The sequence below is a fragment of the Eschrichtius robustus genome, chromosome 1 (assembly GCF_028021215.1).
Source record: "Eschrichtius robustus isolate mEscRob2 chromosome 1, mEscRob2.pri, whole genome shotgun sequence".
Lineage (NCBI taxonomy): Eukaryota > Metazoa > Chordata > Mammalia > Artiodactyla > Eschrichtiidae > Eschrichtius > Eschrichtius robustus.
The window spans coordinates 24,059,038-24,086,548 of record NC_090824.1 but is presented as its reverse complement, the minus strand read 5'-3'; the positions used below and the strand labels follow the sequence as shown (position 1 = coordinate 24,086,548).

At 39.1% G+C, this 27,511-nt stretch overlaps 1 protein-coding gene across 11 annotated transcripts in view; it reads left to right on the top strand.

Annotated features, from left to right (window-relative positions):
• NRXN3 (neurexin 3) overlaps nucleotides 1-27,511 on the top strand; it is a 1,618,670-nt gene that overhangs the window by 746,345 nt on the left and 844,814 nt on the right. For all 11 annotated transcript variants that reach the window (XM_068558635.1, XM_068558546.1, XM_068558806.1 and 8 more), the window contains one exon: nucleotides 2,558-2,677. In XM_068558635.1, the coding sequence (XP_068414736.1) occupies nucleotides 2,558-2,677 (120 nt within the window). The remainder of the gene's footprint in view (nucleotides 1-2,557; nucleotides 2,678-27,511) is intronic.

Here is a 27,511-nt window from a genome sequence, read left to right as displayed (position 1 = left end):
GATGGATGAGAAGTCATTGCAGGTTCTCCTGGTCCTCACTGAAACCCTGAAACTGCCCTTGTTCTTAGACGATTACCGTGTAGTCAGTCTTTGAGGGTTATCTGATTCTGAATGGCATTCTTCCATTAATGCATGGGAAACAAATCCTGTGGACTTTGGAAATGGCCTATAATTCCCTCTGTATGGGATTCCGACCAACCTTTGACAAACGGGACTGATCGCTTGCTTTGCAGAGAACCATTCTCCCACGCCCAGGTTTTAGAAGTATGAGATAATGGCAAATCCGGGGGCTGCAATTCAGATCAGCTCCACGTTTACTGAAATACTTTCTCTGCATCTGGCACAACGTAGGACATAACCAAAGCATAGTACATGCTTGGTACAGCAGCGACATAACCAAAGCATAGTACATGCTTTCTAACTGTAGGCAGCATTCACTCTTTTTGGGACAAATAGTAAAAAAATGTGAAAGAATTAGAGGATTATGTAAGCAGAGTAGAGTGCCATGTGTAATAAAGTGTTAAATATTATCATATGTAAATGTTAGTGATGCGGATAATACGTGCCGTGGCCACTAGGAAGTGGGAGAATTGTTGTCTGAAGTTACTGGGGAATGTTTGATATCCAGGAGGCATTTTAGCTGGTCCTTAGAAAATGGTTAAAATTTGGCTAAAGGGGAAGAGAAAGACATGGGAAAACTTTTGTCTTCAGATTCAATGAACATGCAAAGAATTATTGTTTTCCCAAAGTTTTTGCTGTTCTGCTGCCTTCCAAGGGAAAGCTTTCCATGTGTTTCTGATTCTTGAGCACAATTGAATTACTAGCCCATTGTCTGGTGAGAGCTGTTTGGTCAGGGAGCCCCATGGACTTCTCAGAAGCTTTTGTCCTTTGAAAGAAGCTGTCGTGATTTGCCATTGTTAATGAGCCTTGTACTACACAATGCTCAAGTTTAAGACCCACTGAGAACATGACCATGAACCTCCTTTCATCTCCACATGGGGGAACCACATGGCATATAGGAGCTGCAGAAACCCAGCAGCTGTGCTGCTCCCCCAGTGTTAGTAATTGTCTTGAACTTTCTTATGTCATATCCTAATAGCTTTGTATTAGGAGTGATGGTCTGTACTGCTTCTACCCTTCACGAATAAATACAAAATGTCTTGCCACCCGGAAGACAACCCCTTTGTAGTCATGCATCTCTTTTGAATATGCACCCTTAGGACCCGATAGGCTTATGGTTCAATATTCTGTGCCTGTGTGAGGCTTAGCCTGGAAATTGTGGAATATGCACTTACTGCAATGGATATATTTTTACTGTGTCAAGGGCTTTTTTGCATCAGATCCTGACTACTACATTTGATGAGTCAAAGGGCCCACCTCCTTTGCTGAGGCTTTCTGGGAAATTCATGGAGTTATCCTGAATATTAAGATATTTCTTGTTAGCTTAGATAATTCCAAAGGTGTAGGTTTATCTTTAATGCCAAGATAAAGGCGGAAAATAGAAGTGAAAAAGAGAATGGTTAAAGAGAGGTCCCAGGATGACCTAGGAAAATGGCAGAGATCGCCAAACTTTTTCAGTTGCTCACTCGTATCTGCAAAAGGTTTTGAGAATGTCCCCAAGATAGGTATACTTTAAGAAAATGAACATAATTTCTAATATTTTCTTCCTATACCTCAAATACACCCTCTGGTATATGCACACTCTGTTTGAATGCATTCTTCTGTAAACCTAATTCAGTAGGTTTCTTCTAATTCTAATTCTTCTAATTCAGTAGGTATGGGGTGGCCCAATAATTTGCATTCCTAACAACTTCCCAGGCTATCTGGTCTGAAACTATGCTTTAAGAACCCTGAGGTAGTTAGTCTCAGAGTTAGTTTACCTAAGTTCGACATCAGGATCCTTTAATTATCCAATGTGTGACCTTGGGTAAAATATTTTAGTTCTGTGAGCTTAGTTTTTAAAATCTGTGGTACAGAGGTAATCATAATTCCTTACGTTTTAGGGTCACTGGCGAGCTTCATGAGATAACCTAGACAAAGTGCTTCTCACCCAGTGCTTATCGCCTACAAAACAACCATACATGCTGGCTGCTTTATCCTCCTCCTTCTCCTCCTCATTATCATCACACATCTTTCTAGTGTCACGAAGTAGACTGCAAGAACTTTTGTGCCTTAATTCACAAGAATCATGGGAATGCATTTTTCTGCTTTAACATTATTCATTTAGAAAGACCATGCTCCAAGTGAGATGTCTTTCTACTTGAATGGTAGAGGTGAAGCTCCTTTGCAAAGTCTGCCAAAAAGAGAACAGTGTGTTCAGCCCTCTCCCTTCTGTGTGTAACTGTTGATAGTTTGTGGCTAAGTGTGTATTTCTGTTGTCTTTTGTAGTCAATTCTTCTTGCATGATGTAGAGTTGACATCTTTGGCGGTTGTGTCTTTGAACGTTTTGGGGCATGAGAATAGTAAATTCAAGTGATTGCTTTGAATTTGATTAATTTTAACACTTTTTTCTCTCTCTCCTTTTTTCTTCTTTCCTGCTCTTCTTATGAATTACTAGGACCAAGTACCACCTGCCAGGAGGATTCATGCGCCAACCAGGGGGTCTGTATGCAGCAGTGGGAAGGCTTCACCTGCGACTGTTCCATGACCTCCTATTCTGGAAACCAGTGCAATGATCGTGAGTACAACCTTTTCATACTTGGGATATTTTCAAAGAGTTCAGAGGTTTGGAGAAACCATAAGGGGCATTACGTAAAAGGATGGCTCTTCTGAAAGATTCATAAGCAATTTCTCATCCAGAAACTGGGAAAATAAAGGACTAATGGTCTAATGGCAAAGCGACATTTCTTGTTCAACAATACTAGATGTTTCTCCATTTACTTACTCCCTGTTTTCTTTAGATTAGATTACCTTTGACAAACAAAACAATTATGACAATATTTTTGTTCTAAGGAGTTCAGTTTTCCATTAATTAAATCATCTGGATAACAATTTTGAGACTCTCCCACTTACATTGCCTAGGACTTGGAGGACATTTAAGGAATGTAGCTATTTTCTCAAAAAGTCTGAGTTTAGAGAATTTCGTAGGCCTCCCAAATGATGAAGACATTAAGAGAGTTTATTATTTTTTCCAACTAGAAATGTTTAATGCATTCTCAAGGGTCTTTCAAATGTAGGCAGAGATTCCCTCTGGCTAAATTTATTGATATCTGTTTAGTTTATATATACATAGTCATTCTGTTTATATATATGTATTTCTATTCTGTGAGTATGTTTATATGTACGTATCTGTGTATTTGCTTCGTATTGGAAGAGAGCCAGTTGTTATTTTTGTCCACTAGTGATGCTTCGGGTACATCAACTGTTTTAATTCTAGGAGAAGACTGATTTCATGAAGGTGATTCTAGCACTGATGGTGGAGAGACTTCAGTTCTGTGGGAATCTATAGCCTGTGTCTCCATGTCCTTCTAACATGGCCACTTTTAGAAATGAGCAAACACTTGAAATTTCTGAATACCTATTGCAAAGTGATTTGTTGAAAAGCCCTGACTTAGTGGGTCCTGCTGACCTTCTCATTTTCTAAGTGCAGCCTTCATGGTAGGAGTTTATTTTATAACCTGAACTCATAGTTGTCATCAGTTGGTTTTATAAAAAAGATGCATAATGTTATCTGAGCAAATACTAAAGTTACATTACAGTTTGTGCAAGTGGGAGCAGGCGCCAGTTACAATGCTATCTCTGTTATGTCTATTTGGTTTTCCTTGATTCCTTATATCTCAACTTTTTTCATGTGTGTAGTTGTCTCCTGTCCTATTTTCCATTTTTTTCATAGCCTTTTTTCTTTATGTACCCTGTCAGTCTCTTAAGATACACTAAGGAGAAACAAGTGGGGAATCTGGAAATGTAGAGAGAAAATTCTTTGAACCTCATTGATCTAGGTGTCAGCATTTGCCTCTGGATTTATAATGCAAAGGACACACTGTCTGCAGAAAGCTTTGGCATTAGATGGCTCTTTCCAATTATTTGGTATTATTTTTATTGAAAGTCCTGTTTCCATATTTATGATTTGGAAATACTGTTCCACTCTGAAGCAGGCAGTGATGGACCCATCCAGAGTCCCTGAGGAATTGTTCTATATGCTCTTTCTTTTCCCTCCAATTTGTCTGCAAGGGAGGCTTTTTTTCCTAAGTGGTAGCATAATGCTTCTTTATCCTCACAAGTTTATTGCATATCACACATACATACCACTCCCAGTAAAACATGGTCAGGACGAGACTGCACAAAGGAAAGACAGAAAGGTAAGTTACGCTAACTGCGGTGCATAGGCGCAGTCTTCAGAAGGTATGTATGCATTTTTTGCTCACTGAAAAGTTCCTTTCTGCCACCCAGGCTAGGCATTGTTTTCTGCTAAAAATCAACCAGGATTCTTTCCAGTTTTCTATGATTGTTTCTGATTTTGTCAAGAAAAGATTGTGCCTCAGTCTGGGATGAGGACTATTGCATTATCTGACCTGAGCAGTTTGTCAGTGTTTGATGAAGTACCAGAACCAGGATTGGGAAAGGTCAGCGTTCTTTTGTGGCAATAGCTTCTCATCCTTCAAAAATGTTTCTAAGACTTCCAGGTTTAGGGTAATGTATTTCGACTTTTATTCTATAAACAATGCAGTTGAATTTTTGATTGTAAAAGACTTCTGAGCCCAAATCATTAAAATAATCTACTTGCCTATTCTCCTCTTGGAGAGTGGACCAGGGCTTCTGTGACTGGATGGCTATATGGATATGTGAGCAAGTACATTTTAATAGCAGAATGTGGGGAATATATGGAATTCAGATATACATGAGGTAACTATGAAGTTCAGATGTGAACTTTTAATGAAACCCAACCGAATATATCAAAATGGTAGGTTGCTTAAAATTGTTACAATGAATGTCTCTGTATTAAAGTATTTGGGGTAACTTTACTTTGGGAACTAGCATCAGAGCCAGTTTGTTCCACCTAAGAAAATCAGTCTCAATTCTTTACATCATAGGTTATTATTTTCTGTATCGACCTTGATCCTTAGAGTTGTAATTTGCTACTCCACAAACAACTTCAAGATGATGTTACCTATCTAATACTCTATGTGCCTACCTTTGTTAGCAAATCATGGTAGCTTTGTTTCCATCAGGAGTTGAGTATTAACCCTCAGTGTCACCAGCAGATTTGAAAAAGGCTCATGCTTATCACTGGCAAAAGCTGTGGGGAAAATTGCAAAGAAAGAAGAAAGAGTAAAATAAGTGAATAGAAGATGAAGAAGGATGAAAGAGAAGGAATACAGAGAAAAGCAGAGATTGCATTTTCTATGAGAGAGCACAAAGGTGGTTAATAGTTGCTTTGGTAACATGCATGTCACAGGTGGCCTGCCTTTGACCTAAATAACAGAAATGGGCCATGCATTGTAAGTGGAGTGACATCAAAGAAATCTGGCCTTTACCCAATTCTTGGGAATAGCATATTTTGTAGAATGTTGCATATGTCTAAAATAAATTATATTCCTTAAAATGCTGTCATAAGACCATGTGAATTGGTTAGAAATTCAATCTAATGGCTAAAGTTGTTTTTGCAGGGGAAAATGTTTGAATACTTTCATTTTCCTTGAGCAGTTTCTCAGGATGGCAGATTGATCCTCAATTAATAGAAATGAAAACGTCTCTATTTATTATTGCATATCTAAGAATTGAAACTTGTTCAAACGGGAAATGGCTAGATTATGGTATTTTTCAAAATAAAGTGCTCAGTTCATCATATGTAGAAAAGTTAATTATATCTGGACATGACTTGCAAGTTTCTAAAGAAATGTCTGCATTTTAGAGTCTTGCTCACTTCTTCTAGAATTGGTTCTATCACTTATAACCTTTTTTTTTTTCTTGCCTGTTTGCTAGGTTTGGCATTTGCTTGACAATTTCGAGGTGCTGTCACATAGATACGGCCTCCATGAGTAGAGTTTACATTTAAAAATTGTGTCTTGTTTAGTATGAATAGACCAAGCCTGGATGGTTTTAACTTTATTCCGTCATTCTTTGTGAAAGCATGGTGGATTGATGGAGCCAGTGGGGTAAATTTCTTGTTCATTCTTACAAAGATAGCTGTAAAACTGATATAAGTGGTTGTGAAAGTATGACATGTATTCTCTGTAGCTGGTTACCTTGTATGAGAGTGATTTCCTTGTATTGGATAGAAAACAAAAATCATCTGATTGGAAACTCAAGTATAATTGATTTATTAATTGTCTTATCTAGTTTTAAGACATGACTTTCCACCATTTCGTGTAATGGTAAAATCATAGGGAGTTTCATTAGGTGATGTTTCAGGCTGGTTTGAAACTACAATGGACGAAATCACCCCAGAAGCAATTTTGAGTTCATGTAGGGTCCAGTAAGATCCATGAAAGGACACACAAGGAACATTCTGCAAAGAATATCCTCAGTTCTGAAAAATTCAAAGCAGAGGGAGGCTGATTTCCCCAAGGGTGAGCACCACCTGCATACAACTTAATGACATGTTGTAGGGGTTACATTTGAAGAGCAACAAAAGGAAGGAAACCTTTTAAGGGTCCTCGTAAGGAGATTCCTTTTGGATATTGGGTTCTTATTGGTATTTTAAATCAGGACAGAGAGTCTGAGCAATTTCAGTATGTGGTAGACCTTAACACCATCAGGTGAATCCAGGATCCGTTTCCTGTGTTGAATGGCAATGCCAACCCCATTGGCAGCCTATTGCTGAGTTCCTGTCTTCTTCACAACTCCACACAAGGTCTCAGCAAACCCAACCCACTCGCACATTCCCACACATATGTGAAAAAGTTATCATTTGGGAGGACTTTTTGAAAATAGCAATTTTAAACACTTCACAGCTATTACCTTTAGGCGTGTTCATGACAGCTGTTTTGAGTTGTATAATTCTGGAGTCTCGTTATTGCTTCTGTGCCCTGGGGCAGTGAATGTGGGACAGTCTGTGGCATGTGAGTCCACACATCAAGTTCTTGGATTTATAAATCGGGTGTTTATAATGGCTTTGTGGGGTGAAAAGAAGGGAATAAATGTGGGGTCTCAGCCCACCTTCAGCAGCCAGCTGCCCACACTACATTGCTCGATGTACACGGTGGGCTACTTGTTGGAGAAATTGCTTGGTTCATACTGGCATGTGATAATAGATGTTCTTTGCTTGCAACAAATCAATAGCAGGCCACTGTGGATTGTGCAGACAGTGGTGTGTGAAGCGCCTTTTCAGACAGTTTTCTGCTGGAATGGCTGTTAAGCTGCACTGTTGGCTATTGACTGGCCTTTTGCTTTTTATTTATTGTGTGGGTTTATTTATTTTTTTAATGTAGGTTGGTATATTGATTAAATCTGTTAAAAACACATTTCCCATTCAGGCTTCAGAAAAAAATAAGCAATATGCACATTACTTAGTGCACAAACAAGGGGACAGACATGCGTGTATGCTAATTCTGTCTCTTGGGTCCGTATAGGTACCCTGGCATTATGTTATGAGCCTATGTTGTTATATTTATAGCAATAATTTCCCTGGATATCAGACTACAGTATATTCATGTTTTTGGTAATGTGTTTACTTCCTACCTCTGTTTTCAGGCTTTACCTGTCCAGCAACTAGGCCGTATTTGAGAAGTTCACTATTAAGACATCTATTTTCTGCTTAGAACATACTTTATCATTTACTCATTCATTCACTCACCAGACATTTCTTATTTGCAGATATGATCATGAATAAGATACATCCTGTTCTTAAAGACATTACAGTCTAATAGGGGAAGACATATGAACGTGCTTTAATAGAAATATGAACAGTGTACAGTGAGAGGTCATAAAGCGGAGTGAGATCAACTCTCCCTGGGGTTGAGACTCCATTAAGAAGAGCTACTGCTTTTAGAAAAGTTTTCATTGACAAATGAGTCTTGAAAAATTTGTAAATACTTCCTAAGCAAATATGGTATGAACTAGGGTTGGAAAGGAAAAGTGGCATTCCAGCAAGCAGAGAGAAATATACTGTAGGCTCTGTTAACGTTCTGGCTATTTCCTCCCCGTTTTTTTTTTTTTCCCCTCCAAGCTTTTGCAAATCGCATGGGCATACTCTTGCTCAGGTGTTGTACCTGTGAATAAACCCGTGTGCCAACACTTTTCGCTGTCAGAGATCAGGGGAGCTTTCAAAGACCCCTCCCTTGGTTGGGAGTGGGGTGGGACTGTGTAGGGAGGGGACAGACGTGTGTGTATGCTGATTCTGTCTCTTGGGTCCATATAGGTACCCTGGCATTATGTTATGAGCCTATGTTGTTATATTTATAGCAATAATTTCGCAGGATATCAGACTACGGTATATTCGTGTTTTGGGTAATGTGTTTACTTCCTACCTCAGTTTTCAGGCTTTACCTGTCCAGCAACCCTCCTTGAGCCAGAGGAGGTTCTGGAAGCCGCCTGAGTCAGGGATGGGGCCTCGATGGCCCTTCTTCAGTGGGCTCCAAGGGACCTGGAGGGAAGCAGTCCTTCCTGTTGGTGGTCAAGCCCTTTAGAGCTTGGTTCTGAAGAGTGGGTGTCTGGGTGGGGTGAGCTGTCTGAGACAGGACCTGGCTCCTTTCCCTCTCTCCCCGTGAGACGGCACAGAGCCTGCAGCAGTCAACGCGTGTTGAGTGAATGAGTGCGTGACGAATTCTCCTTGGGGTCTCTGGCTGGCTGTCCCTCCTGCCACAGATCTTAGGGCTCCCATTCTAAGGAGCAGGTCATTTTTTCCCTCAGGGGATCTGTTCTTCAGCTCCTGCCTGTTCTGGCACCAAGTCAGAATACGGTGTTCCGGTATTGTGTGGATTCAGCTCCACCCCTACCTATTTAGAAAATGCTGTTGTGATTACCACATTTCTTCCCAGTCTTTTTTTTTTTTTTTTATAAATTTATTTATTTATTTATTTTCGGCTGTGTTGGGTCTTCGTTTCTGTGCGAGGGCTTTCTCGAGTTGCGGCGAGCGGGGACCACTCTTCATCGCGGTGCGCGGGCCTCTCACCGTCGCGGCCTCTCTTGTTGCGGAGCACAGGCTCCAGACGCGCAGGCTCAGTAGTTGTGGCTCACAGGCCTAGCCGCTCCGCGGCATGTGGGATCTTCCCAGACCGGGGCACGAACCCGTGTCCCCTGCATTGGCAGGCGGATTCCCAACCACTGCGCCACCAGGGAAGCCCCCTCTTCCCAGTCTTTATTCTAAGCATTTGTATGGTTAAAATTACACTCAGGTTAAAATTTGTGCTCTCATTGCATGATATGCATTTTCAAAGTGTAAAAACCATTCGATTTTCTAATTTTCTTCAGTAGAATGCCCATGACGGTGCCCAGTTCACTGGGGAAGAATCCCCTGTGTTGAATCTCTTGCTGGATCCTAGATGTAGGCCTAGTAGGGCCCAAATCTTATTTCATTGAACCATTGGTAGACATTTATCTTGGAAATTTAATTACAATAAACCATATTTTTAGAAGGTTGATTTGTAATATATATAACTTATTACATTATAAAAGACTTCATAGTATAGTCATTAGGTTAATTAGCTTTAGAATCAAACTGCTTTAAATGCCAGTTCTAACCCTAATATTATGAAATTGAATTAGCCTCCTTTGTTTCAGCACACATCATAAATAGGAGTAGTAACAGTTTTTATTATAACTAATAGTATTTGATATTTGTCAAATCAAATAGTATTTGATATTTGTCAAATCCCTCGATATTTGTCAAATCCTAACGTTCTACTATGACCTTTATAAAGATGTTGTCCCTTTAATCATCCCAAAGTCCCTAAGAAATACCATACTACTATTGTCCTGATTTTAACAGTGGGAAAACTGAGGTCACACAGTTAGGAAGTAGCTGAGTCAGAACTTGAATCCAGGTTTGTTTGACATGAAAGCTCACATTATTATTAGATTTGCTACTACTTAGTCATTATTAGAAATAATCACAGTGAACATCTGCACTAATTACTAGACTAGAGGGCTTAAAATTCCAGGTGGGCAAGTCTTCTCAGACAACCAAATTATTGATACATAAGAATATAGGCTGGGAAAAGAGAAGCTCTGTGTTCTTGGTTGTTTATTTTATCACATTCTGGAATTCTGAACACTTCAGCTGTTTCTGTCTTAACACTCAGATGGGGCCATTTAGTTAGAACATCTTTAGATATTATAGATTTCGAATCAGAATATCCCCCCATAGCCCCAAATATTTATATTTGCATTCTCAGTTGACCATCTTCTGATTTCCATCTTTATTTTTTTACTTTATTGCAATTTCAATATATGTCATAAAGCATAGTGGATGAGACAGTTGATTAGAGTGGATGGCTTCTGTTGAAATCTTGACTCTGTTGTTTAATAGCTGTGTTACCTTGGTGCTAGTAATTAATTAACACCTCGATGTCTCTAAAATGTAAATATTTATATGTTCCATCTCATAAGAGTGTTGTAAGGATAAGTCAGATTCATAATTGTGAAGTTCAGGACATGACATGTAATAGCCCCTACAGAACCATTAGCTACTCTTTAATATAGTTTTCAGAAAGTTAAAACATGACTCACACAAATGTAATTTTCATAAAGTTAAAACATAACTCATATAAATGAGAATGAATAGAATAGAATGTGTGCCAAATGTATTTAACTCCTTAACGGGGGAAACAACAATACGGTTGAAGTATAAACAACAAGATCGCAAAAGATTATTTGAAGAACTGATATTTATAGGCATTAAAAAGAATATTAAAATACAAATTTAGTTTAAATAACCTGGTGAATGTCTCACAGGGTAAAGAGCTCTTAACTTTTGATGTTATCTTTTCTACTGAACATTGTGTTTTTACTGAACAAAAATCTACAGGTTAATGTATCATCTCACAGACTCTGTGCCTTAATTAATAGTAAATACCTATGCCAAACAAAGGTACATTTTCCCGTAGAACTAAGTATTTCTTGTGTGGATATGTTAAACAATATCCCTATATGACATTGAAAGGACACGTATCTTTCCTAGGCTTTTTCTTAAGTTTTAGATAACTTTTGTTAACAATATTATACTCTGTTCAATTACAAATCCTTTTTTACCTTGAATATCTCTCTCATACCATCACTTTTTATTTTTTAACCACTTAACTGCGTACCAGTCACCGTGCTGAATTTGTTGTGTCATTTTGTCATTTACACAACCCGAGAAAGTTAAGACATTCTTATGATCCCTGTTTCACAGATGAGGAAACTGAGACATGGAGAAGTCAAGTGATTTGCTCAAGGTCACAAAACTGTTAAGTGGAGAGACAAAGACTCAGATTTACATTTGACCACATAGTCTGGGCTCTTGACTGCCAAGGTCTCCTGAATGCCTCAAGGAATGTTCTTAATAAGCACTCATCTGAACACATAGGGATTAACATTAGCCCCAGAAATTTACTACTTTTATGGCAACAATTACACTGTATATTCTAGTGTTTACATTGTTATGGGGCAGGGGGCAACATTAGGATTGATATCCTCAGGTAGTAAGATCAGAAGTCCCATCAAACAGGTTCCATTTTGCAGGTTTGGTAGGTCTAGGCAGGCAGAGGCTGAGTCCAGAGAAGTCAGGGAGGCTGGGAGGAGCAGCCTGGCACCTTGGTCGGCAAGATCCAGAAGGTAAGACAGATACAAAAGAAGCATTCACGAGTGGGCAGCATCAAAAGGAATGCTCCAAATGATTTCTCTGTATCTGTGTTTCATTCCTGGGCCCACAGATATTCAGTGTGTCTAAAAGAAGGCCAGGGGATGGCAATTAAACCCAGAGTCTTCTTAGAGTGAGGATGAAGGTATTGATACTCTTCAGAACAGTTTCATAGATGCAGGTTGTGGCTAGCTTGTTGCCCATGGGAATCACTCTTGCTTATAAATGCCCCTGATATCAAGAAGGGGCTATTTTGTACCTAGAATCTGCTGTACTGCTGATATTAATACACACACAGTGTCATATAGATTCAGCAAGAGCCAGGACTGCTTGCAGCTTTTGTTTTACACAACCCGGCATGAAACGATCTGGGACTCACAGGTAAAGCATTCATTTCTACAAGTTCCAGTTGACACTTGGACTTGGTTCAAGGAGAAATGGTCTCTGCACTTCTGGGACCTGTAGCTTGTCAGGGATTGTTTTGAGTTGTTGCAATCTGTGGCCTCACTAATTTCATTTCAGCCATCTACAGCATGCTGTATTTGTAGACCATTTTTTTTTAATAAATTTATTTATTATTTATTTAGTTTTGGCTGCGTTGGGTCTTCGTTGCTGCGCGTGGGCTTTCTCTAGTTGCGGTGAGCGGGGGCTACTCTTCGTTGTGGTGCACGGGCTTCTCATTGAGGTGGCTTCTCTTGTTGTGGAGCATGGGCTCTAGGCAGGTGGGCTTCAGAAGTTGTGGCACAAGGGCTCAGTAGTTGTGACTCGCGGGCTCTAGAGTGCAGGCTCAGTAGTTGTGGCGCACGGGCTTAGTTGCCCTGCGGCATGTGGGATCTTTCTGGACCAGGGCTTGAACCCGTGTCCCCTGCATTGGCAGGCAGATTCTTAGCCACTGCGCCACCAGGGAAGTCCCTCGTAGACTATTTTTATTGCTTACGTTTAATTATGGCCCATTTATTTCTGGTGTGCTTGGCTAGTTACTTATTGATGGTGATGGTAGTAATCCACTGAGAGCCTATTGGTTCACAGAGGATAATTTTATATTACCTTGTTAGTCACATACAGGTACAATTTTAATGTATTTTTTAATATAGACATAATTTCCTACATTTATTTTCATTTCCATTTATTAGCATTTACATGTAAAGGCAAAAGAGATGCAAATGACTTTATCTTCTCTTGTAAAATAGAGCTAATAAATATAATTTGGTTCCCTTCCCTTATTTTTTTCTGTTACCTTTTTTTCTGGGGGGGGGCATTTTTTGATTGAGGTAAAATTTACATTCAGCAAAATGCACAGATCTTAAGTGCATTATGATAAATGTTTATAGCCACGTAACTAACACCCCAGTTAAGATAAAGGACAGTTTCATCTTCCCAGAGTGATCCCTCGAGCCTCTTTTAGTCATTCCTTCTCCTCTGTGAGGTCACTACTGCTTGGATTTGTATCAGTATACATGAGTTTTGTCTGTTGTTGAATATGTATAAATGGGATCGCCCACGATGGGGTCTTTTATTTCTGTTTTCTCTAGCTCCGTGGAATGTGTTTAAGATGCATCCATGTCCCTGTGCATTCTGGCTGCCTTGCTCTCTGTTGACTCTCGGCTCCATCTCCTCATCTGAAGGAGTCTGCCGGGCAGCACCTGGGGTTCCTTCCCTGTGCCATGGTGCAGACGTCCTCCAAGGCCATAAATGAGGGCAATCTTGCAGCTCACCTTGTTTGTCTTCTCCCTTTCAGGAATCACTGTCTTTTGCCTGATGTCCAGTGTCTTGTAAGCCATTGTTTCACATTTGTTGTCCTTTTCTTGTTTGTTTCAGGTCAGTTGTTTCAGATCCAATCACTATAGCTCTATTGAGGTTGGAAGTGGGTGTCAACCTGTTTCTTTTTTTTTTTTTTTTTTAATTTATTTATTTATTTTTGGCTGTGTTGGGTCTTCGTTTCTGTGCGAGGGCTTTCTCTAGTTGTGGTGAGCGGGGACCACTCTTCATCGCGGTGCGCGGGCCTCTCGTTATCGCGGCCTCTCTTGTTGCGGAGCACGGGCTCCAGACGCGCAGGCTCAGTAGTTGTGGCTCACGGGCCTAGTTGCTCCGCGGCGTGTGGGATCTTCCCGGACCAGGGCTCGAACCCACGTCCCCTGCACTGGCAGGCAGACTCTCAACCACTGCGCCACCAGGGAAGCCCCCAACCTGTTTCTTTTTACTTGACTTCACCTTTACACTTTGACATTGGGGGAAGGGAAAGGTAGGCTTGATGACATAACACCTAGTGTGCTGTGATTTAAACCACAACCTCTAGAGATGAGTTAACGCTTTGCATTAGCTCTGGAACAGCCCTGGTAGCCTAGAATATTCTAGAACCTGGTTTTAAAATTAATTAATTAAATTTTTGGTGTGTGTGTGAGGTATCCTTCAACTCCAGTTATAGGCTTTCTGTAGTCAAACAGCCTTCTATAGCAAAAGAAGCTGCACCAATCTAAATACCTGCAAATGTGTCTCCATCAAGTGTTTCATCTGAGTTTCATTTATAAGGTCCCTATTGCTTTTTCCCTCCAGTCCCTCTGCTAACACTTGATTAAGCTCAGTGGGTGCAGGGATTGACTTGGCTCTTGCAGCTAGCAGTTCTTATTTTCTTTACCTAGAATTATAGTCTGTTCTCTCACCTACCTTTGTCCTGTGGATCTTTGCCGCCTGATCCATGTCTCTTGACCAAATGAAATTAAGAAGTGTTTTCAAACAAAAAATTTGGATTCTTCAGGGAAGTGGAGGTGTTTCTATGCCAGGGAGTGTTTTGGCTGTTGACTGTCCTCATTTTGATCTTTAGATGCTTTCGTGTACTTATTTTTGACGCATATCTACAAAAAGAAAAAAAGGAGGGACCTTGCATTGTTGATGCTTTTTAGTTTTAACTGAGTTTTTTTTTGATAATTAAGGGTATACAAGCTCACTGTTGACAATCTGGAAAATGCATAAAAGTACAAGAAAAAACATGCATGATTTTACCAATTATTTAATATGACCTTGTTTCAGGCTATGCATGGTGTCAAGCACATAATAGATGCTCAAACTATATTTGTTGAGTGAATGACTGAGCCTTGCATATTTTCAGAGTCTGAGTTGTGCAAAGGTCCTAGTGTTCTTTTCATGAGATGAATAGCATTTCTACCAGGGCTAGGTGTTTTCTTGCCAGAAGGAATGCTTTTAGGCATGCAGGAATTATAATGAGCATCCCAATATGCAGTTTTCTTCTTTGGATGAAAAATGGAAATGTCAAGATGTTTTTATTTCTTTTCTCTCTTGCCCTTATCCCTTCTCACAGAAAGCCGTGCAGTTTCTGAGCAGTTATACATGGATGTGTCTACATATAAGTGGAATAGTTTTGCAGTGGATTGTAGTCTGAGGGAAAGAGCCCTTATAATGTGTATAGGGAAGGAGCCTCTCGGGTTCCAGTTTTTTTCCATGGCATTTGCTTCCAGAGAGATGTTGTGGTTTATTTCACATGATGAGATTTCGAGAAACACTCTAGTACTCTAGAGGTCTAGTGAGACAGAAGAACTCTTCTGCTTTAATATCATTCATCAATTTCTGCTGAGTTTTATGTTGACCTAAATTAGTACATAATACGTGATTGAAGAACTTAGATGCACTGTATACCGAAAAATGTAAAACACAAAGGTTTCTTGATTTTTGTACACCCTGAATTTCAGAATTTTTATATCTCTGCGGGAGAATTCATCCAAACCTAGTAGACTCTTTGCAACCACTTTCAGGAGCATTGATAGGAAACAACAGCCTCTGACTCTGGGCATTATTTCCTAGTCAGTTCACTGGATGTTTTTTGTAATCAGCCCTCAACTAACTGTAAAACTGCAATTTACCCAGATATCTTTATATGAGTAAAACCAAATTCGTGTTTATATAAATAAAAATAAGTACCTGTACATATATACATATTACAAATAAATACAAATTTCCTTTAGGATTTTTTCCCAATTGTTCTGAAATAATTTTTCTATCCAAATACCTTTGTTTCTGTGTGTCAGGGAGCCGCAGATCAGGTATCTGTCTGCTGTTGAGGATATTTAGCAGAAAGCCCCTTTATCTGAACTGAATACTCAATATTTGGGGTATAATTTTATCTCTGAAAAAAGGATTTTGGCAGGGAGACATCATCTGGGATTTATTTTTCCTTAAGAGTAATCTTTCTTTCTCCTCTCCTTGCCTGAAACTCCCAGATGGCTCCTTCATGCTAGTGCTCAAGGGTATCACCTAGTTAAAGCTCACACCAGGGACCTGGCACTGGGGGACCTTTGGCAAAGGGCCTGCAGTTCAACACACACATCGTCACACGTACCTGTGTGTCCCTGACTCATGAAAAATCATGAGAATGGAACAAATGGAAAAGAATGTATTAAAACAAGTAAGTTCAGCCAAACAAACTCTCAGCGTTGGTAGAGGCTTTATTCCAATCCCAACACACCACATGTCTTTCCAACATCTAACTTATTTAATTTGCATTTGAATTAATTTAGCATATTTTCTTATTATATAAAGTTTAATAAACAATAAACACAGCTATAACCAAATCTCACAGCTATTTCCCAGTATGGGGTAACATTTTGCATTTAGTTACATTTGGTTTCCTAGGCAATATTTGATTGTGGCTATATTTCCTAAAGCTGCGTTACTTGTCACATGGAATGTTTTGGTGGCAGATTCATCAGACATAGAGCAAGGCAGGGAGGAGTGTTACGTTGAAATTCTTTCGAAGCCATGGTAGTGAAAATCACCTGGGTAACAGAGCGTGCTAAAGATGATTCTCCGGCTGCTTCCTTTGGCAGGCTTTGAGCTCCCCATTGTTGGCCTCCTTGCTTTTATTTCTGAAATCTGTCCTATGTACCCATTCCAGATTTATCTTCCCAGGACACCGTTTTTGTCTAATCACTACTCTGCTCATGAACCTTCTACGGCCCCCTCTTGATGTAGTTCAAACCCCACACTTGGTTTTCAAGGTCTTCAGTAATCTACTTTTTAAAATCTGTCTCTTGAACTAGTTTTTCTTTAATATTCATGGCTTACCGTGCCCTCTAATAAGGCCAGTGTCCTCACAGTCACTAGCATATTCTATGGTCATTATGCCCTTGCCACTCTCATTCCTCCCTTCTGAGAAACTTCCCTCCTCTTGACATGGCTTTTCAAATCCTGTACAATTTTTAGGGTCCAGCCCAAGTCTCCCCTATTCCTTTGTGTTTTCTCTGACCACTTTAGTCTATATTGATCACGTCTCCAAAATCCCACTACATTTATATTCAGAACTGAGAGACATTATGACTCAGCACATAAAAGAAATTAATATGGACTTGAGAGTGAGTAGTGGGTTCAAATCCTGCTCCTTTCCTTCCTAACTGGGTGGTCTTTGGCAATTAATGCAACACAACCTCACAATATGTACCTTGCAAAAGTCCCAGTTTTGTTAATAGGGTTAGAAATAATAGATGTAAAGCAGAGCGTTGGACTTAACAGAATAGTTTTTGTAAAGTTCAAGGTAGCAACTTAAGTTAAAAACATGAACCTTGGGCTTCCCTGGTGGCGCAGTGGTTTAGAATCTGCCTGCCAAGGCAGGGGACACGGGTTCAAGCCCTGGTCTGGGAAGATCCCACATGCTGCGGAGCGACTAGGCCTGTGAGCCACAATTGCTGAGCCTGCGCATCTGGAGCCTGTGCTCCGCAACAAGAGAGGCTGCGATAGTGAGAGGCCCGCGCACCGCGATGAAGAGTGGCCCCCGCTTGCCGCAACTAGAGAAAGCCCTCGCACAGAAACGAAGACCCAACACAGTCATTCATAAATAAATAAATAAATAAATAAATAAATAAATAAATAAATAAATAAATAAAACAAAAAAAACCGTGAACCTTCCATTAAAGCAAAATGTCACCAATGAATAAAACAAGTAGAATTTTGAGTAGATTAAGGACCACTTCTGTTGTGTATTCATCCTATTCCCTAGAGAATCAATTTGCCTGTGGTGGTGACTATAGTTTCCTCTAGAGTAGATGGTAACTGTGTTGAGTGGATGTGGGTAGAAGGGTTACTAGGATTAGATTATTCAAATAGCAGTGATGTTCTGTCTCTTCTAATTTTAAATTTTAACATGTCCCTGATTTGGGGTCTGTGTAATTCAACCAAAAACCTAAGTAAGTTTCAGAGGGCCTACTACCTTTCCTGTAAATATCAGGACTTTTTAAGGCAATACTTGCACAGGCTTCTAAGAGCACTGTGAAGGATTCTGGAACCTTCAGTAATCTCAGGTCCTACTTTTGGTTTTTTCCTGGTATATGGAAGAATTACTAGCCAGGGGGAATCTTTGGTTCTTGTCATTCACAGGACTGAGGGAAGAAAATCACAATCTTTGCAGCCTCTGTCATTATCAGAATATCAATATATAATCTTAACTTTGTAGATAATTAACTCATTTTAAAATCCACTCATCTGCAGTAGTAAAGTATAACCTAATTTAGTGTTCACGATGGACTATTTACAGTAGATGACTTTAGTTATCTCTCCCCAGTTCAAAACTCTTTGAGCCTGAGGCTCTAAGATCAGGCCAGGCCAAGTTTGACACTGATCTGCTTTAACTTTGAACATGAGGCCCAGGTAGTAGAAGACCCATAGCCGACCTCTTATTCCCTATTCATTCTTGACCAGAAAAAAGAAAACAAAACAAAAACAGAGAACTGTAGAGTACTGATTTATTATCTGAGTGGCCTAATGTGCTAATTATCGCCTGCCGTGGGAAGATGGCTGCATATTGATTTCCAGTGGAGTTTAACTGAACAAGAAGTCGTGTCTCAGTAACATTATTATATTTATCCAGTTACCCAGGGGTCCTCCATAATGGACTCAGCTGTGAACGCTAGGCGATTAGACCAAAATCTTAATCACGGTGATTGTGATAATCAGTTCCAACGAGCAGAATGCCGTTAGTTCTTTGGAACCTATGAAGCTGGTAGTATTTGAGGAAAGGAAGTATGATAAGTGTGACTGCTTAGTGTCTGGGAGGAAGATTGGTGGAGAGGGAATCTGAAAGATAAATTTCAGTCTTCTTAATAACTGGCGCTAATGAGAATAATTATGTAGAGAATTTGCACTTCCAGAGTCTAGTTGTTCCTGAGAACGTGGTTCTTAAAACCCACATGTTCAAAGGGTTTTAAGAATTTGGTTAGAATATTTAGATGATGGAGATTGAAATTCTTTTTAAAGTGTACTCACATGGGAATGACTTTTCTCTTTATATTCAGTCTATTAGAGGAAAATGTGATTTATTTACTTCTCAGCCTTTGCATTGTAGAAATGTGTTTATGTAAATAGTGTTTATTTCTAATGACAAATATTTGATGCCAAGTAAGTAGTAGACCACAGATGATTAAGTAATTGCCACCACATGGGCACACCATTGTTTCATATGTATTTACCTAATGTGAACAAATTCTTTTACAGTTTCAACATCTGTGCCTTAACTAAAATCTGGATATACTGCATTGATGTAACATCCCTTGAAGTCTCCTTAGGTGGAGACTAATTTCTTCCATCCTTTTACTCCTGGAACTAGAGCACAGTTCACAGTCGTTGTTCCATGATATATCTTCTTTTAAGGTCCATATGCCTTTAATGCCATTTTCTCCCATCCTCATCATCAGCATCTCCTGACCTTCAGGATGTGAAGGACAGTCTGAACTGAGTTCCTTGATCATAGCCTTCATCACACTGCATCCTTTGCAATTAACCTTGGTGACTTCAATTTCTGTGTTATGATTTTCCCGATAACCTGACTTCCTCAGAAGCCTGGCTACCTAGCAAAGAGAATTTCTTTTGCTGTTACCACTTCCTATGTTTTCACCTCTCTCTGACCTTGGCCTCCTGACTCTACCTTCTACCCTCCATAGTGTCAAAGGTTTCACTTGCCTTTGTACACCATCTGGAGTTCCAAGTCAATAATATAAATGACATTCCCACCCGTACTCTAGAGCCCTTGCCTTGTGACCTGGCCACACTACCCAAATTTCAAGTAAATTCCTCTGCTTGGTTTCTTGGCTGCTACCTTATGACTTAGGGAAAGTCAGGCACTTGGCAGTTGGTTTCACTGCAAAAATCATATCCTCTTACTCTTAGCAATGCCCTCAATGTGTTTCTTTTTGTGGCCATCCAAGCTTTGACCCTAAATTCTGACCATTCTGTCTTCTCTCCAATGATATCCTAGTCTCTGCTTTGCTAGTTAGCATTCACCTAGTAGGAGCTATTTGTAAGTCTTTCTTCATAAACTTTGTTGCTTGTTTAAACACTTTAAATCTCCATGGTATGGCAATTAAGACTTTCCAGGATTTTTTCTTCAAACATAATTTCCCATTTCAGGTCTTCTAGGACTCACTTTCATAAACCCAAGCACCAGTGGGAAAACTCTCTTCTCCAAATGTGTCCTAAACTCACCTCATCTCTATATGTTGAATGGGGCCTTGTACTGAATGAATACTTGTGCAGAATTTCCATGTTTATACAACATGCTTACCTGTGTATTTTTTTTTCTTCTAATTTGGATCCGGACTGTGTGATTATCTTTCCTTGTACAGTGCTTCACGTAGTGTCAGCCGTTGAAAAAGAGAGGTTTCCTCACTTTTTTCCTTTCACTAAATATTTCTCCATTATAGTGCCTATCACAAAAGTATTTGTTAATTATTCTGGCTCATTTGTTAACTGTGAATTCTATAGAATAAGTACAATGACTTATTTATCTTTCTGTTCTCAGTATTTTATGAGGAAACTGGCAGATTATAGATGTTCAATAAATTTTTGGTGGGTATAGGAAACATTGGATACCAATTAAGGGTAATGGTGATAACCAGAAGCTTACTTTGGAAGTATATAGTGTGGATTAAACTACTGTATTGGGCCATGCAAGGCACAAAACTATTGATTTATAAATTATATTCATTATTATTAGTTGACAAATAATTTATTAATTGTTTATTTATAAATAAATATCTCATTTATTTCTTGTTTTAGATATAAAAAAAATAAGGTTCAAAAGGAAGTATTGACTTTTCCAAGATCGCACAGCTAATGAGTAGCAGAGTGCAAGAACCAGGACTCCTGACTGTTGGTTCTCTAGCCAGTGATCCTAAGTCAATATTTTCTAAACAGTGTTTTGTGTAATATCATGTCCCACTAGTTCTCATTTTCCTCTACATTTACTGACTAGACTGAAGTAAAGGGCTGGGGAATAGAGGGCAGAGGTAATAGGTGTTCAAAGAAGGGACAAGTTAGAAGGAAGTCTCTGTACTTGGAGAGGCAAGTGCATGATTCTACAGCAAAAATTACTGTGTTGTATCCTAAAGATAAAGAGTAAAAGCAACTTAATATGTGTGCTGAGTTACTCCCTGTCCCTTGCAAGAAAATAATTTTGTTCTTGTAGATGACTTCATATTTAAGTATTTCCTCTATTCTTTTTTTTTTTTTTCTAACCTTCACTATAAACTAAACCCATTTCAAGTGGCCTCCCTAACTAGTGGATCTAGATGTACCCTTTCTTTTGCAGAATCCAGTGTATTCCTTTATTTTTTATTAGAACATAGGCCCAGTTCTGCTCAGGCTCAGTGTTACATAGAAAGAACAAGGTGAGCAAGGTCAGGGGGTGGGAAAGGTCAGGGATCGTTTGGGGAGTAGAAAGTTTAATTGGAGTAGAGGGAGGGTGAAGGGTGTGTGAGAGGCAGCCTGGATGAGGTCTGATCATGGGCTCCTAGGGGCAGAAGATTTTGGAGGAAGAGGACCAGTGGAAGTTTTTGGGCAAATATGTGATATGGGCAAAGTATGTCTTAGAAAGAGCCCCCTGGCGGGGTGTGAGGAGTGAGTTGAAAGAAGGTAGTAAGGCCCATATACGTAAGATACCACATCCATTTGTTTACCACTGAAATAATCAGACCTTCGAGCGGAGTCTGATACACAGGGGGGATCCAATGAATATTTTTTGGAAGAACTAGTGAAAGCAAGAAAGCCATTAGGAGGCTCTTGTAATAGCTGGGGTATATGGCAAAGTGGCAAGAGCTAGTGTTGGCAGTGAGAAGTTTAGCGTTAGCCTCAACTGAAAACAGAGTACAAGCCACGTGGAGGCAGGAACAACTAATTGTAATATTCAAAGAATTGGTAAGGTGGCAAGGATTTAGGAAATCTACTTTGTTTGTAGTCGTATAAGCTTTGATTATTATTCCTTTTAGCTTTCACTTTGTTTTTGTTATTTCCAACTAAAAATTTTTTTAAAAGTTAGGAAGAATTCACTTCTCATATTAAAACCTCTTTTTCTATTACTCAGTGTGTAGTATTTCAGACATACATTGGTTTAAAAATTGTTAGATCATATTTATTGTATTATTTCTAATGGAATGCACTGTTATGGCCTCTCTGATTAAATTACACTTTTAATACCCTTGGTTGTGTATGTCTAGGAACAAGTTCATTCCAAGTTCATTGTTCCCCTGATGCAGGCAGAATTGCGGTCATCTGAGTTCTGCCCCTGTGCCCAGGCTCCAGGTTTCTCGCTGATAGAAATACCAGAGGGTTCTGACTCTTCAGCCCTCAGAATCCTCCCCAAGCTCCCTGTTGCTAAACTGAAATGCTTGAAGCATTCAAAACTTATTCCTGCCTCAGTGTGAAATGTGTGCAATTTTTCCTTCTTAAAAAGGACACATTCTGAACATTTAGAGGGTCGAGAAACCTCCCCTGCAACAGGAAAATCTTTTGATACATTTTTTTTAATCTTACAGAATTCTGGTCAAAAAAATTTATGTAGCAAAGGCATGAGGTACATCAAATATATTAGGTTTTCTTTTTTTTTTTTCTTTTGGCACCATTTGGTGTGAGTTATCAAGGCATCTGTAATGCATACATGTATTCTAACACTTTTGTTCAGGCCATGCACATTGAAACATGGAGCTCCATTCATTTCTTCACGACATCCTTGCTTCACTTATTGTTCACAGCTGATTGTCTTTTCTGTCAACTGTTACTGTTGAAGAGAATCCTCAAAGTGTGCTGTTGGGTGAAATTCAGCCATGTTACATGCCTGGGATTATCTCTCAAAAAGAAGACTTTTTTTTTTTTTTTTTTTTTAACAGAAAACAAAGCAATTGTGTGATAGGATTAAGTGGGAGAAACTGATAAATCATGGCATATACCACCCCAGAGGAGATGGGTGCAAGGTCAACTACTATTTGCCTCTTTCTTAATCCTATGATTTTCTGGTTCTTTGGCTTAGAAATTTAGGCTCTGTCAAGTAGCTAAAGCAGGACAACCCAAGGTTACTAATATCCTTTGTGATTTTATTTTACCTTTTGAGAAATAAACGCTACCACTGTTTTGTAAATTGTTTAGATATCCACAGAAGAAAGGGTTATTCAATATTTGGGGGGCTTAAGATGGAAGCTGTCTCCCTTTGAGAAATTAGAAAATCATTCCTAAGAAACAACACTGTTATACCTTGTCACCAAAAACTAAATTAGGTGAAAAGCAGCAGCATGTGATTCCTTTTTAAAGTCCAGTTTAATTTTAAAATTATGAAAAATTTCAAGCATATAGAAAATGCAGAAAATATTCAACACCCTTGTACCCACCATCCTTATTTTAAAGTGTTAGCTTTTTACCATAATTGTTGAAGATTGTAATTTACCTTTTCATTTCTTCTTTAAATACTTGTCATGTTTTTCTTAATTGTTGAAAACATGCAAATAATATTTATAATATGTTAATATATGTAAAGTATAAAAATAACAAAATAAATGCTCATGCACCTACCACCCAACTTAAGAATTATAGATTCATTGTCTTAAAAAAAAAATCACAATTACTGTGAGTTTACCAGTTCAGGCTTCTTTGTCCCCCCAAAAAATGATGCAAAAAAGGAAACTCCTGGGGTTTAGATTCTGATGTCTGCATTGAATCTGAAAATTTTCCTATTGGTCTTTAAATTAGGTGGTATGAGAATGATGTTTGCTAGAAAGAGATTTGAGTACCTAACCAATTATGGTCCTATCTTGTTAGGGTCTCTTCTGTTCCCTCATTAGTCCTCTCCACTTATTCCTGGGAAAGCGGTGTTCTCTATACATGTTAAAATACTTACTAAGTATGAATGTTTTAAGTGCTTATCAAGTTTTGGTTCATGCTGGTTCTTCATAAGACTGAGGGGAAAACCATCAATATCTGAAATGGTACCATTCTTAGTGATATTGGTTTTGAGAGCCACAATGCCAAGAAAAATAGATTCCAGAAAAAAGAAGTGGTAATCTCACATGCAGATCTGGATTGAAAACATAGCCAAAGGAATATTGAAAAAGAAGAGATTCTTTTTTTGGTTGTCTGTACTGAAAGTGCAAGGACCAAGCTGAATTCATTTACCACTTCTGAGTCAACGTGATGCTACACCCCAGGGACACTTTACTTCCATGCACCGTTAAATCCAGTTGTCAGGTTTGGACAGGAGAGATCCCTCCTTTTCCTCAGGGAGGCTATAGGGAGGTGCTTCTGAGGGAGGTTATTCATTTTCCAGAGTAGAGAGCAGGGATCATCTATCATGATCAAATGGGAGTATTTCATATCATCCATCTCCAGTGAGGATAGTAGTAACAATTCTGTCCTTTTCTCCATTTTTTTTACTACTCTGATTGAGATTCATCTTTTAAAACAAAAGGGTAGTTTGAGGTTATTAGAAAACACATACATACACATAAGAATTATTTGTTCTCTGCTGCTTTTTTTCCTCTCCATGAATAATTTCTGCAGACAGGTGACCAGTTCAGCCATCTGTCTCTTTGTTATAAATGCCTGTGGTTGGTTCATTCCCTTCTTCCTTGAAATTAAATGCAGACTTCTTTTGCAAGAGAATGAAAAAGCCAGCAAATAAGACGAGACAACAAGATATTCCTGTATTGTCACCTTTTCTTTTGAGGAATATGGGGAAAGACTCTTTTCCTTCCAACTCAAATATGCAGATTCCTTAAAGGCTCTGATGCAAACGTATTATTGGAAAAAAAAATAACTATTCTCAGTATTGGACAATTTGGAAAACACAAATGGGGCCTTCAGAATTTATAATGTCAGTTCTTTCTAGCCTTCATTCAGCTAGATCCATTTATATGTTTCATTTTTAGCCTGTGTTGTAGTAGAATGCTTGATTGGTTCAAGGGAGTCTATAATTCCAATTAGGGAAAATGAAATTTAGTAAGCATGTTGGCTTTCTGCATGATGACTTTTTTAAAAAAAAATAATTAACTTTTGGCTGCTTTGGGTCTTTGTTGCTGTGCGTGGGCTTTCTCTAGTTGCGGCGAGTGGGGGCTACTCTTTCATTGCGGTGCGCAGGCTTCTCATTGCGGTGGCTTCTCTTGTTGCGGAGCACGGGCTGTAGACGCACGGGCTTCAGTAGTTGTGGCACACGGGCTCAGCAGTTGTGGCTCATGGGCTCTAGAGTGCAGGCTCAGTAGTTGTGGCACACAGGATTAGTTGCTCTGCGGCATGTGGGATCTTCCCAGACCAAGGCTCGAACCCGTGTCCCCTGCATTGGCAAGTGGATTCCTAACCACTGCACCACCAGGGAAGCCCTGTGCATGATGACTTGGGGACACTATTGTCCTGTCTTTCTTGCTTGGTTCAGCGGTGTTTTGTGCCATAAAACCAATCAACCACATTTGGGTCATGTCTACACATCACACATGGTGTCTGCAGGAGCTTATCTAGCACCCGTTGGAGTATAATTCATCACTAGATTGATTACAAAATCCTAAAGGTTTTCTGTTGAAATATATCAGGTGACTTCTTTAAAGAATTGCATAGTGCAAAAAGGGATAGCATTTCACCTTAGTGAAATTCCACTTCGTGGATTTTGTTTTGCATCATTGAAACAATTAAGTAGAAATTAGAATAAGCTAATAAATAGAATGATAAAACTTTTGACAAATATTTGTAGAATGCTTCCTAATTTTAGATACAATGATAGGTTATTTATAGTCTCATGGTTGATTTTTTTTTTTTAATGTTTATTTTTTACTTATTTTTTTTTCTTATTAGTCATCCATTTTATACACATCAGTGTATACATGTCAATCCCAATCTCCCAATTCATCCCACCACCACCCCCACCCCCCGCCGCTTTCCCCACTTGGTGTCCATACGTTTGTTCTCTACATCTGTGTCTCAATTTCTGCTCTACAAACCAGTTCATCTGTACCATTTTTCTAGGTTCCACATATATGTGTTAATATATGATATTTGTTTTACTCTTTCTGACTTACTTCACTCTGTATGACAGTCTCTAGATCCATCCACATCTCTACAAATGACCCAATTTCGTTCCTTTTTATGGCTGAGTAATATTCCATTGTATATATGTACCACATATTCTTTATCCATTCATCTGTCGATGGGCATTTAGGTTGCTTCCATGACCTGCTATTGTAAATAGTGCTGCAATGAACATTGGGGTGCATGTGTCTTTGAATTATGGTTTTCTCTGGGTATATGCCCAGTAGTGGGATTGCTGGATCATATGGTAATTCTATTTTTAGTTTTTTAAGGAACCTCCATACTGTTCTCCATAGTGGCTGTATCAATTTACATTCCCACCAACAGTGCAAGAGGGTTCCTTTTTCTAAGAGGAGACATTTTGAAACAGCAGTCGGGATGGGAGAGGGTCTTTGAGAAATGATATTCAAGCTGTGAAAAGATAAGATGGAGCCAGCCCTATGACTATCCTGGAAAGAATGCTCTAGACGGGGAAAGCCACAGGTTTAAAGACCTGGAAATGAAGACAGTCATGATTTGGTTGTCAAAATAGCACCAAGAATTAGGTTATAATGATAGAGAAAATAACAGTGCAGGAGGGTTCCCTTTTCTCCACACCCTCTCCAGCATCTGTTGCTTGTAGATATTCTGATGATGCCCATTCTAACTCGGGTGAGGTGATACCTCATTGTAGTTTTGATTCGCATTTCTCTAATTAGTGATGTTGAGCAGCTTTTCATGTGCTTCTTGGCCATCTGTATGTCTTCTTTGGAGAAATGTCTATTTAGGTCTTCTGCCCATTTTTGGATTGGGTTGTTTGTTTTTTTAATATTGAGCTGCATGAGCTGTTTATATATTTTGGAGATTAATCCTTTGTCCGCTGACTTGTTTGCAAATATTTTCTCCCATTCTGAGGGTTGTCTTTTCGTCTTGTTTATGGTTTCCTTTGCTGTGCAAAAGCTTTGAAGTTTCATTAGGTCCCATTTGTTTATTTTTGTTTTTATTTCCATTACTCTAGGAGGTGGATCAAAAAAGATCTTGCTGTGATTTATGTCAAAGAGTGTTCTTCCTACGTTTTCCTCTAAGAGTGTTATAGTGTCCGGCCTTACATTTAGGTCTCGAATCCATTTTGAGTTTATTTTTGTGTATGGTGTTAGGGAGTGCTCTAATTTCATTCTTTTACATGTAGCTGTCCAGTTTTCCCAGCACCACTTATTGAAGAGACTGTCTTTTCTCCATTGTATATCCTTGCCTCCTTTGTCATAGATTAGTTGACCATAGGTGTGTGGGTTTACCTCTGGGCTTTCTATCCTGTTCCATTGATCTGTATTTCGGTTTTTGTGCCACTACCATATTGTCTTGATTACTGTAGCTTTGTAGTATAGTCTGAAGTCAGGGAGTCTGATTCCTCCAGCTCCATTTTTTTTCCCTCAAGACTGCTTTGGCTATTTGGGGTCTTTTGTGTCTCCATACAAATTT